The sequence below is a fragment of the Pseudorasbora parva genome, chromosome 2 (assembly GCF_024679245.1).
Source record: "Pseudorasbora parva isolate DD20220531a chromosome 2, ASM2467924v1, whole genome shotgun sequence".
NCBI classification, from domain to species: Eukaryota; Metazoa; Chordata; class Actinopteri; order Cypriniformes; family Gobionidae; genus Pseudorasbora; species Pseudorasbora parva.
The window spans coordinates 25,621,268-25,633,270 of record NC_090173.1 but is presented as its reverse complement, the minus strand read 5'-3'; the positions used below and the strand labels follow the sequence as shown (position 1 = coordinate 25,633,270).

General features: G+C 37.7%; 1 protein-coding gene across 3 annotated transcripts in view; it reads right to left on the bottom strand.

Annotated features, from left to right (window-relative positions):
• atxn2l (ataxin 2-like) overlaps positions 1 to 12,003 on the bottom strand; it is a 37,075-nt gene that overhangs the window by 4,510 nt on the left and 20,562 nt on the right. For all 3 annotated transcript variants that reach the window (XM_067413212.1, XM_067413221.1, XM_067413231.1), the window contains 4 exons: positions 7,895 to 8,250; positions 7,708 to 7,777; positions 7,462 to 7,611; positions 7,307 to 7,370 (listed from right to left, as the gene is read on the bottom strand). In XM_067413212.1, coding sequence (XP_067269313.1) covers positions 7,307 to 7,370; positions 7,462 to 7,611; positions 7,708 to 7,777; positions 7,895 to 8,250 — 640 coding nt within the window. The remainder of the gene's footprint in view (positions 1 to 7,306; positions 7,371 to 7,461; positions 7,612 to 7,707; positions 7,778 to 7,894; positions 8,251 to 12,003) is intronic.

Sequence of the window (12,003 nt, the reverse complement as noted above, 5' to 3'; positions counted from 1 at the left end):
TTGTTATCAATAAGAATACATTAAAGGAGTCATCAATTGAGAACATAAACTTTCCCTTGAGCTTTCAATATATAAAAGTTCATGGTAACATAAAAATAACCTGTAATAAGCAATAAAGCTTATGGTATGGTTTCAAACATCTAACAGGAATGGTGCAACAAGTACGCGAGTAAGAAATGTTTGCGTGATAGTATTGCATTGTTACATTTGATATCTACTGATTGTGTCACAGGCTGGAGCATCCTTTGCATTTGAGGTGTTGTTGGTTCACGGTCTTGGGATTCGGGATCAGACTCGAACAAGTATGGGCCAGGGCTCACAAAGCCCGACGCCCTGAGACTAATGACGTGCTCACTCCTGACTGGTAATTTGAAGGAAAAATACAAATCGCGCAAGTTTTGAGCATGCTGATTTGTCCGAGTTGAAGTTTTGCTGATGCACGTACTTGGTTTGTGGGGGCACTTGTGTGCTACTTATGCACAGTTTGTGCTTATATCCATTGATCGGACGGGCCAAGTATAAAAAAAAAAAACAATTAAAAAACAATTAAAAAAAAAAAAAAACACCAATTATTTGCAGGTGGATGAGAGATAAATCATTGTGTTTGTTTGATAAAGACATTTTGCAAACCCTGTGGGTGTGGTATATTGAATAATTCTCCATTATCAGTTTCTTCCTAATATTAGGGGTGTGCATTGGCACTGCCTTCACGATTCGATTACGATTCACCAGGTAACGATTCGATTCAATTCGATTCTACGATGCATTGTGATGCATCAAAATTCTACTGCACACAAAGCAAATTTTTGAGGCAATACAAGCAGATATTAAACAACAGATTGTATTGGCTGCTTTGTGTCTCCTGTATCTTTGACATAAAAGTTATTAAATAAAATAAAATGTAATTAAATAAAATTAAATAAAATGCAATTAACCCTTAAATGCATGACTGTTTCACCAAACATTCTTACATATTCAGGTCGTTAGCGACCCAGATCTATATTTAACATGGATAGACCTCTACCTGTTGTGATAATATATAAAACTCCTGATTTTAGAGCAACAGCTACAGAAGAATAAAATAAAACCTATTTCGTTACCTTTTGGAGCTTGGAAGGATTCAGTTTGAGCAGATGTTTAATACCATCATATGACCTCGTCAGAGCTCGTTTACCAGTATATTCAGCATCTGCCTCATATTCGCGATCTCATGCATATTCTCCAAACTCATTTTCAATGTCTTCAAAATCAATATTTTGATCACTGACAGCTTCTTGACCACATCCATCATCAAGAGACAGTGACACTAACATATGATTGTGTTTAGTACTTGCTCTCTGAAGTAAATCACTAACCCATTTCAAGTTTTGCAGATTATAATTGTTTTGTTTTCTGTCAGAGGTAACTATGAGTGAAACGTCACTTCATCATTGGGTATCAGACATTGCCACCTTGTGGAATAAAGGTGAATTGCGCCGTATTTCGTCATTATAGATTAATTTATTATTGTGCAAAAAATATATACGAACAATCCTACACACCTCGGGTCGTTAGCGCGTTTTTAATAACCCGTCTATCGCGGTCATCTCCCTCCGCCTCAGCCATCTTCCTTGTTGTTGTTGTTATTCTCCCGGAACCGGAAGTATTTGAAACTTCATCGTCCGCCAGAAAATAAACAGTGACATAATCGATTATGGCACTTTGCCGCATCGATGCTGAATCGTTCATGCCCCGCATCGCGATGCATTGCCGAATCGATTATTGTTGACACCCCTACCTAATATTACTATTTAGCACCATGGATCCATTCTGGGCACATGGTTAGTATGTCTGCCGCGATTAGCACGCACGCTGGTGATGATCAAAGTACAGAGTACATGAAGTGTAGTGTTATTGTACAGAATGAGTTTCATGTTATACTATATTTATTAATTCTGTGTTACGAGTTTATTTTCACTGATAGTTAGGATGTCTATGAACTTGAATGGCATGATTAAGGTTTTATATATAATTTGTATTAATCCACGATTAAGCAACAGTGAAGAAGCATCACTTGAATGTCTATTCATTTCTAATTCATCCTGTACAGGAGTACTACATGGGCAAATCATTCCGTTTGTCGTTTCTCCACATTACACGTGAGAAATTGTTTTGAACACTTCCAATGACGGGGGAGCCGAGCGTTTCAAGAGCTAGGCTCAAAACCAGGGTAGAAAATAGCCTATTACTTATTCATTATGAAGTTTTTGAATGTAAAAAACATTTGAACATCACAAGTTAACCTCAGATAACGGTTAAACAAAAGAAAAACAAAAAAGGCAGTTTAAGAGTTTCAGGGCCTGTTAATTAATATCGGTTCAGCCAATATTATTAAGGAGTTGTGTACAAAATTGATTTGAAGGGTCATAAAACCCCAAAACACCTTGACATGTAAAAAGACATGTATAGGCATTACATCATTGAAAACACTTAAGGTACTCATTAATGTTATTCATATGTGAAATTTTTTTATTTTTGCATTTTTCAGAGCGATTTCTGTCTTCTGGTTTAAAAAGCTGAGTCAGAACACGGTCACAAAATCTGACGTCAGTGTGTACTTTCGCCCATGTATGGGCTGGTGGAAACACGCTGACGTCAACCATTTTGTGCGATTCTTGATATATATTCATGACAAAGCTCATTCAATCCAAGCACCGCACCAATCACTAGTATGCATAAAATATAATTTTATTGTAGAGACATGGTGGGGAAGTTTTGGAAGCAGCGTGCAGTAAAGTCAAGGAGGAAAATGAGGCGTTGTGCTGATACGAAGTAAAGGCGCCGACCGAGCTGTAACCAGGATGGTTTGTGGAAGCCATTGCTACAACAGGGTATATGCAGGAATCCTGAAGTTAATTTCAATACCTTTTTAAGACTTTTTAAAAACCTTCTCCAAATATTTTAAGACCTCATCGCACTTCAAGTTCTAGTCGGCAACAAATCTCTAATAAACAGTTGTAGTCGAATGTAGACTTAAAATCTCTATCGTAGGCCAATTTTGTATCGTTTATATTGCACATCTGTTTCGCAACGTATGGAGGGCGACACATCACCTAACTGCGCATTTCGCAAAATACATGACGTCACCCATAGACAGCGCTTGCCAGGGATGGAAATTAACTTTTTTTCAAAGTCTACCACTCAATGTTTTTACCAGCCACTTTTTTGTTTTTACCTGACAATGTGTAACTGCATGTGAAAATGAATACTACAAGCTCTACAATACTTAAGGCTAGAATACACTACCCGATTTAGAATCTGAACAAGTTGACGCTAGTTGACAAAAGTCAGAGCCAGTCTGCAGATTTGAGCCGACAGATTCCATGAAAAATCGCGTAGTATATCATGGCCATAGACTCTGATTTTTTAGCTTCAGATTTTGTTTCCATCCAGTCGGAGGATATCAAGTATGTTTGATATTTTGAGCCGATTTCGCTACTGAAACCGGAAATCACTGGCTACAAGCCAACGAAAATCAACAAACAAGAAATGGAGACCAGCAGGATCACAAAGTGGAACTCCACCAATGAAGAAAAACTTATTCAGCTGTGGCAGGAGCACGAGTGTCTCTATAATGTGGATGACAACTGTTACCGGTTGTAGACAAAGAAAAAAAAGCTGATTTTATGTCATTTTGACACAAATACATATTAATAAATGACATGTTCATGTTTGAAAGTCTTTAGGTTAAAATAAATGCAGATATAGGCCTAATTGTAATAATAAAAAAAAACAACATAAAATCGATTTTGCCGGCAAACGTGGCGTTTCTGTTGTGTGTCAGCCACGGGGCTGCCTGCCGTTTTCTCTGGGTGCGTCTCAATCAGCTCCCTAGTTCAGTTGTCAGGGCACTGATCATGGAGTCAGCCCACTGACTTATGTCCTGATCAGTGCACTGACTGTTAGTGAACTAGGGAGCTGATTGAGAAACAGGGTCTGTTTTTGCAAACCAGAAGCTTGTCTGACGTGCCGCCCACTGCTGTACATTTACAGGGAAGCCATATAGCTACTTCATGTTAAATAATATATTGCCTATTGATACAGCAAAGACAAATAATAATACTAATATTTCGCAAACCAAATTCTGAGGTAAACATTTGTCTTAATTTATTCATTATGTCACTTATCATTAGCATACGGGTTTTACATTAATGCTTTCCCGGGATAACTTTACGTGTTTAAACGTGATCAAAGCGCGTCAATAGCTGCAAATTATTAATTGTAGGCCTATTACAATAAATGTAAACAGATTACTTAACGTAAACAAGGTCACATACTCTATGCTCTCGCATCTTGATCTGTGTGAGAATCGTGTAGGAATCAAAACAGCAAAACTATTGTATAAATAACTTCAATATTGTCAACGAAAGTAGTTCCAAACAAAGCCACACCAGAGCATGTGTGCTTCTTCGAACAACAGTGTTTCTTTAATGAAAAACTCAATGTTAAAAATAAATAAATAATTTAATTATCTATTTATTCATGAATCCGAAGCTGTCCTCTATACATGTGTTGCAATAAAATAAAATAACAATAACCGAACAGAACACGCTTACAGATTAGACTCAATATTTTGACTCATCAGCACAGAAAAACACTTAGGCCTACCTCTACCTCTTTTTGCTCAGCGCACAGATAGTCGCTTCAAAAATTACCGCGCTCATCTCCTGCACATCTCATGCTTGTTGTTATGTCTGTCATGCGTGCATCTCCTAGCAACCAGGCGCTTGTTTCAGTTTGTGTTCCAGACGTTTTTAAAGTCTGGTAGTGTATGATGCCCAGCTTTTCTCTGTAACCATTTACAAAGTCGGCAAGTGTATGATGCCTAGAGTTTTTGAAATCTGTTCAGATTTTAAAAATCGTGTAGTGTATTCCAGCATTTAAGCAGTTTATTTAATCTCAAGTCTCAATGAAATACTGACATTTTCTCTCTCACTTATACACACACAAAAAAGCTTTTCAATCAAGAGCATTGTTTAATGTCAAACTAAATATAAGGACATCACTCAGGCAGCAGTAAAGGCTACTGCGCCTTTAAGACCTGATGCAGGTATATGCTCGTCTTTCTCGACTGTGCATACTATACAGTTCACTTAAGGCATATTCAGACTAGTGTTGTCAAAAATATCGATATTTCGATATATATCGATACTGGAATATCTGAAACGATACGATTCTCAGTTTTTACAGTATCGATATCAGCTGCGCTCTCCTCTCTGACCGTCAGCGAGTTGACACACACACCGGCATATTCTCCCTCAGCCCGGTTAACCTCTGAGCACGGCGAACGCGCGTTCTGCTGGACTTTTTCCTCATGACAGTGTGTTAGTGTTAGTGTGTGATCGGTCTGAATTTCGCGCGGGATTGCACATAAATTAATTCTACTAATCCCCGCAGATTTCGTGCTCACATCTGAAGCGCACACACACATAGCCTACCGTAATAAAGCCGCCTCTGACATGATACAAGTGCAAACATTTGCTTCCTTTTCCAGCTTATTATTGGTCAAATACAGTCAAAGAATTATCAGTGCACATCTGTAAGAGTATTAACGTAAACACAGTCGCAAACAGTTCAGGAAGAACGAGTAACAGGAACAGTGTTTAGGATCCATGCGTCCGTTAGTCTTAAAGGGACCGCAGTCATTTGCTATTCAAACTACAAAAAGACAAACGATCACACTGCTCTTGACTGATCAACTTGTGTAACTTTAATAGTTTCATCTGTACGCTATTGAATTTTTTACAAAGAACATTATTCAATGTTGTTTTAAATGTAATTACTATGCATTTTTTTAATTCAGTTCCTTATCTGAATGTTAGATCTACCTGAAAAAATAAAGCAGTCTGTTTAATTTGTATCTTCTATTCTATTGCATTTATTTGTGCTATTGTTTGTAATCTGTTTATTTGTTCTTATTTTATTACTGTTTAGTCGTCTTTTTAAATTCAATTTACCGTTTGAAATCAAGCTTTCTTGTGCTGTGTGTAAGCTATTGCAACACATTTACACCATTGTAAAAAATGCATTGAGATAGCAAAAATTTGTGAGATAATTTTAATAGTAATTGATCAATAATTATTCAAATCAAAACGATGCCCAACCCTAAGGAACATGCTGGCCACATGAATTTTTAGTAAAAAATAACAATGAATAATAACAAGTTCTGTTGTCATATTAAGCATCTTATCTTATTTATTTAATTTTTTTACTGTGGTATCGATTTAGTATCGATATATCGATATTTTAGTCTGATATCGTATCGAAGTCATAGTCTGAATTAGTGTTGTCACGATACCAAAATTATGTCTGCTACGATACTCATCAAGATGGACATGTTGACATACTTCTTGTGTGAGTTTGTCCGTTTAAGCGCAAGACTTGAAAGAGAACTCAATATTTGCGTGCTCTCGGATGATGCACAGCGTCAGATCTTCTCACAGAGCGCGCGAGTGATGACGGAGAAAAACGACAGGTATAAACTCTTTATGGTAACAGACATGCACTAAACCGCATGTTTTCGGGCTCTTAGTGAAACAGTGTGCATGTTTGGACAAATATAGATTTATTCTAGCTGCTGGGTGACAGCGCGGATCGTCGCAGCAACCCAGCACGTTGCCCTGCGCTTCAGATGCATGGTTGAGAAACCTCAAACATCTTTGCTTTTACCCTGATCTAGGGTTGCAGTGAGGCTTCCCCACGAGTACATCTCCGTGCCCCCCTCCCCCTCCCTCCCTCCCACTGCGTGGGTGGTTCATATTCTCTTGTGAGAGCAAAACCATGTCGGCGTGTTGTTCATCTTTCCAAACAGTGTGCATATTTGTACAGATATAGATTTATCACCACGTTTGCTTAATATTTCGTCATACAGAATAACATTTCTTTTAATATCTCAATGAATTATGCTGATTTGAAGAGCTGAATGACATTCAGAGCAACCTCTGTTCTTCCTGCTGCTCAGAGCTCTCATTCGCTGTACTCATCCCTCATCTAATCTCGGTTGTAAACAATACCAATGTGTGAACCAAGAACATGTCTCAGAACCGCTGCTTTCGTAATCGCTAATTTTAATGCGCCTAATGAGACTCCCCATTTATGCAAACCATGCCCTTTCCACGCAATACCCATCCCACCTTTTCGCAGTTGACCATGCCCCTTTTTGCAAGCCTTTTTTAAATTGAAGTTGTGAAAAAACACAGCTGCAGCAGGGGGGTTTCATGACCTTTTAAAAACAAAGTATTTCTAGTACTACTACTACATTAATTACCTTTTGTTCTTGGGTACTTCCCTTGACCAACAGTTGTCATTTGATACGGGTACATTTGAGGTGCCTAGAAAAATAAATAAAAAAATACTACATATAACATTATGTTGCACTTTTTTCTTTCCTCAAATTTATTCATGAGCAGCAAGGATGGAGACCTGTACGGAGTGACCCTGTATCTGGATGGGTGAGACATAGCTCAGGTACTGGGTGTTGTAAATGGTTCCCTGGCCTGGTGGGGGCTGCAACACCACTGTGGGGCTGGGCGGAGTTGGCCGTGGTGGGGTGGGAGTGGCCGAGGGCTTCACCTGCAAAAAAAATGGACATGACACACTGGCTCAGCACCTTTATATTTTCAACAGCTGTATAAAAGGAAACCAAACAGAGAAAAGTCATGCTCTTACCATGCTGAGAGGAGCCTTGGTGGGGTTGAACTCTTTGGCGTTGGGGTTGAGTGTCGATTTCTTCACTTGACTGCATTGGAAAGCGTTTTGAAATGTGTTACTCACCAACAGACTTGGTTTACTAATCCCATTTGACACCTACTAGCAATACCACATTAAGCCAAATATTCTGAAGTGTTATACTTACTCAGTCACGCCCTCTGATCTCTCAGCCTCTGGCTTGCCCTCCTCACTGCCTGGGGTCCTTGCGGGTTGGGGCGTCCCTCCCGTTTGCCCTTCTATAGTTGGATTTTGCATGGCAGTGCCAGATAGGGCAGAAGGTGCAGAGATGGTCGTGGTTGGTGGAGGGGTGGTGATTGCCACCCCCTCTGCATTTGTCTCTCTACTTCTGTCTTCTGCTGGAAGCTCAGTAGTCAGAGTTGTGGGCGGGGCTGGTTTAGCTTCTGTTGGAGAGGTGGAGTCTGTTTGTGTGTTGTGGGCAGGGTTTGTTTGAGAAGAGTCAGTCGCTAAAGTTTTGGGGCTGGAACTAGAACCAGATGGAAGCTAAAAATCAGAAAGGGAAAATGGTTATGTTTGCCAGTGGGCAAAAAAACCAAAGAACAATGTAGCATGTTCAGTGTGCATTCAAACTATATTTGATACTTTTTACAGATTGTGAAGTACATTTCCAGAAAAGTTGGGACATTTTGTAAAAGCAAAAATCAAGAATCGCTGATTTGTTAATTTTGTACAAAAGTACAAAGAAAACAAGAGAGCAACTGAATTGTATTTTCTAAAACAAATTATGATTTTGTTGGATGCATCACTCCAAAAGTTTGGACATGCGAATGTCCAAGTTAAAAAAATTTGCAAGCAAAGATTGGTTATGGCTCCTCACTTCATGTGCCAATTGTCAATTTTGTTTGAGAATTGTCAAACAAACAAAAAAAAGTTCAAGGCAATATTACAAACTATTTAAGTTTTTAAACATCTCTAGATTATATAACATTGTGGAAAAATTCAGGAAGGAAATCCCAGTCTCTCTTTGTCCCGCTTTCACCAGACCAGAGCTAAATCTTTTAAGATTGAACATTGGTCTGGGGAGTCTGCTCTGCATTTTCTACTGCACAAAAGGCATGATAAACAAGCATTACTCAAATGACTGCGCAACTGGATAGTCCCTCAACCAATCAGACCACAAGAGGTGTGATCAATGTTCAACAACCTATCACCTCTCTATCCATCATCATACTAAACCTGCCAATAGGGCGCCTGGTGGATAAGCCAGTCTGTGATTGGCTCCCGCAAAAGTGTAACAGAACCAGTAGAAATTAATGTACAGGCGGAGTTGCACGGCGAAATCAAATCGCCAGTAGATCAGGCTGGGTTTACCCAGAAAGTCTTCATAGTGCAAGACATGAAACCTCTTTTGAATGTGCGTAAACTCTGAGCCCTCAAGTGGCATTGCATTAGAAACACGATACTCTTAAATACAGCCACATTGGCTTTTGAAAACCGTTGTCACTTATCACAATCTGCTGCTGCATCAATAAATACAACATGAATCGGTGTAATGCAAGAAGAAAAAAAAAAAAGATACATCAGTTCTATGCAGCCTAGTTCTCTGCTCATCACAGCTGAACCAAAACACAGTAGAAATGTGTGCTGTGGTCAAAGAAGTCCATGTTTCAGCTTGTTTTTGGGAAAAACAGTTTTTAATCCTAAAGGCAAGAGACCATCCAGATTTTCATCAGTAACGGGTGTAAAAGCAAACATCTGTCATGGTACAGGGGTTCATCACTCCATGTCTGTGAAGGTACTTGGAGGTGTATATTGTGATACAGACATAAGAATGTTAGGATTAGGAGTAAGTTGAATAGTATTGTTAAAATGTGTAGTAAGATCATCGGGACTGATATAAGGACCATTAAACAAATTTATGAATATAGGGTGACTAGGAAGGCACAGTTAGTCCATTCAGATGTTACCCACCCATTATGTACTGAATTTCAAATGCTTCCATCTGGTTGGCGATTTAAACTCCCCGTGTAAATCTAACGGACACAAAAACTCCTTTATACCTGCTGCTATTACTTTTCTTAATGATTTGTTATGAATGTGCGTTATTTGATGTGTTTTATTATACGGTGTTGCTATATGAACATGTACCTATGCTGCTATCTGCACAAAAAAAAATATTGTCCTAAAAGGCGAAAAAAAATATAAAGTTATAAAGTAAAAGCAGTGTTTCCACCGCAGGGACTTTCCACAGGAACACATTGGGGTGGTACTCTGTGACTTGTTTCGACTTCAGGAAACAGAACTTAATCTAAATTCTGGATAAAGATTCCCCCCTCAAAACAGCCCTGCTTCACAAACTTTTGAGGGTGGTATTTGGGCGCTGAACATGCTGATTGGTTGAGCTCACCCAGCATTATATTTGTTTGCCAATGGTTGTTTCCCATTCAAATCAACAATGAAGTAAAAAAATAAATAAATACAATCAATGGGCCGATGAGGTTCTATGGAGGACCAAACCTGCACAAATTAAAAATAAATAAATGAATGAATGAATGAATGAATGAATGAATGAATGAATAAATAAATATACACATATGTAAATTAATAAAAACATAAATAGATAAATAAATGTGATAATAGGAAAATAAATAACAGAATAAATGATTAATTTTTAATCAAATAAATTTTTATTATCCTTCCCTTAATTTATTATCTGCTTTTACAAAAATATATATATTTAACTTTTATTTATTTGTTAATTAAATTTAACATTTATTTTTATATTTATTTACATACATTTTTATATTTATGCGTTCATTTATTTTTCCCACATGCATTTATTTTTACATTTATTGATCGATTGATTCATTTCTTTTTCTTTTTCCTTGTCCAACATGTAAATGAGGAGGGCGGTCCTTGTGTAGCTTCAGCGCATCATTGGTTGAGAGCTCACCACAGTCTATGAAGCTCACGCACGCAGAATCAGACCAGCTGAGGAGAGTTGTCAGTAAATGACAGCCGCATAGTTCTTTCACTAAACAAACGTATCAATGTTTCCAACAGTTTGACCTATTGAGAGAAGTTCCAGTGGTCCTTATAGTAGTGATTTTGACCTCGACAGGTTGTAAGTTCAGCTCTTGCATGTGTATACTATGGTGGACGTTTCACAAACAGCTAACGTTAGTTAGAGAGTTGTGCTACTTAGCGAATGAAGTCGAAAACAACGCATCAAATGACTGATGTTAAAATTAGATGTGCTTATCGATGTTTTAGGAGGGTTATATTCCGATATGGATGTGGAAGTAAAGACTGAAATGTTGCCATGATAATTAATAGACACGCTGCAAAACACTATGTCCCAGCACATTCAAAACCCTTGAGTCAGATGGTAGTAAGGTGGGACGAGTCCATCGCACTCTCTTCTGATAAGTACCATTGAAACGTATCTCTCAATGGGTCAAACTGTTGGAAACATTGATACGTTTGTTTAGTGAAAGAACTATGCAGCTGTCATTTACTGACAACTCTCCTCAGCTGGTCTGATTCTGCGAGCGTGAGCTTCATAGACTGTGGTGAGCTCTCAACCAATGATGCGCTAAAGCTACACAAGGACCGCCCTCCTCATTTACATGTTGCACACGGAAAAAGAAATGAATCAATCGATCAATAAATGTAAAAATAAATGCATGTGGGAAAAATAAAATGTAAAAAAACAAATGAATGCATAAATATAAAAATAAATATAAAAATAAATGTTAAATTTAATTAACAAATAAATAAAAGTTAAAAATATATATTTTTATAAAAGCAGAAAATAATAAATTAAGGGAAGGATAATACAAAATTGTATTTGATTAAAAGTGAATCATTTATTTAATCAAGTCGTTTATTCTGTTATTTATTTTCCTATTATCACATTTATTTATCTATTTATGTTTTTATTAATTTACATGTGTATATTTATTTATTTATTTATTCATTTATTTACTCATTCATTAATTAATTTATTTTTAATTTGTGCAGGTTTGGTCCTCCATAAGGTTCAGGCTTTAAGCTTATTTGCGGAAAACTAAATTCAGTGGGACAAATTGTTCACAGTAATTTAGCGGAAATGGGGCTATATACTGTCATCAATATGACATCTTTCCTGGAAAGCAAGACAATACCAGGCCTCATTCTGCATGTGATATTCTTCAAATGCAACATTAAACTGAGTTCCCGACTCTCTGTGGTCATTTAAAATCCCAGGATGTCCTTCAAAAAAGGAGGGGTTTAACCCTGGCCAAATTTGCTCAA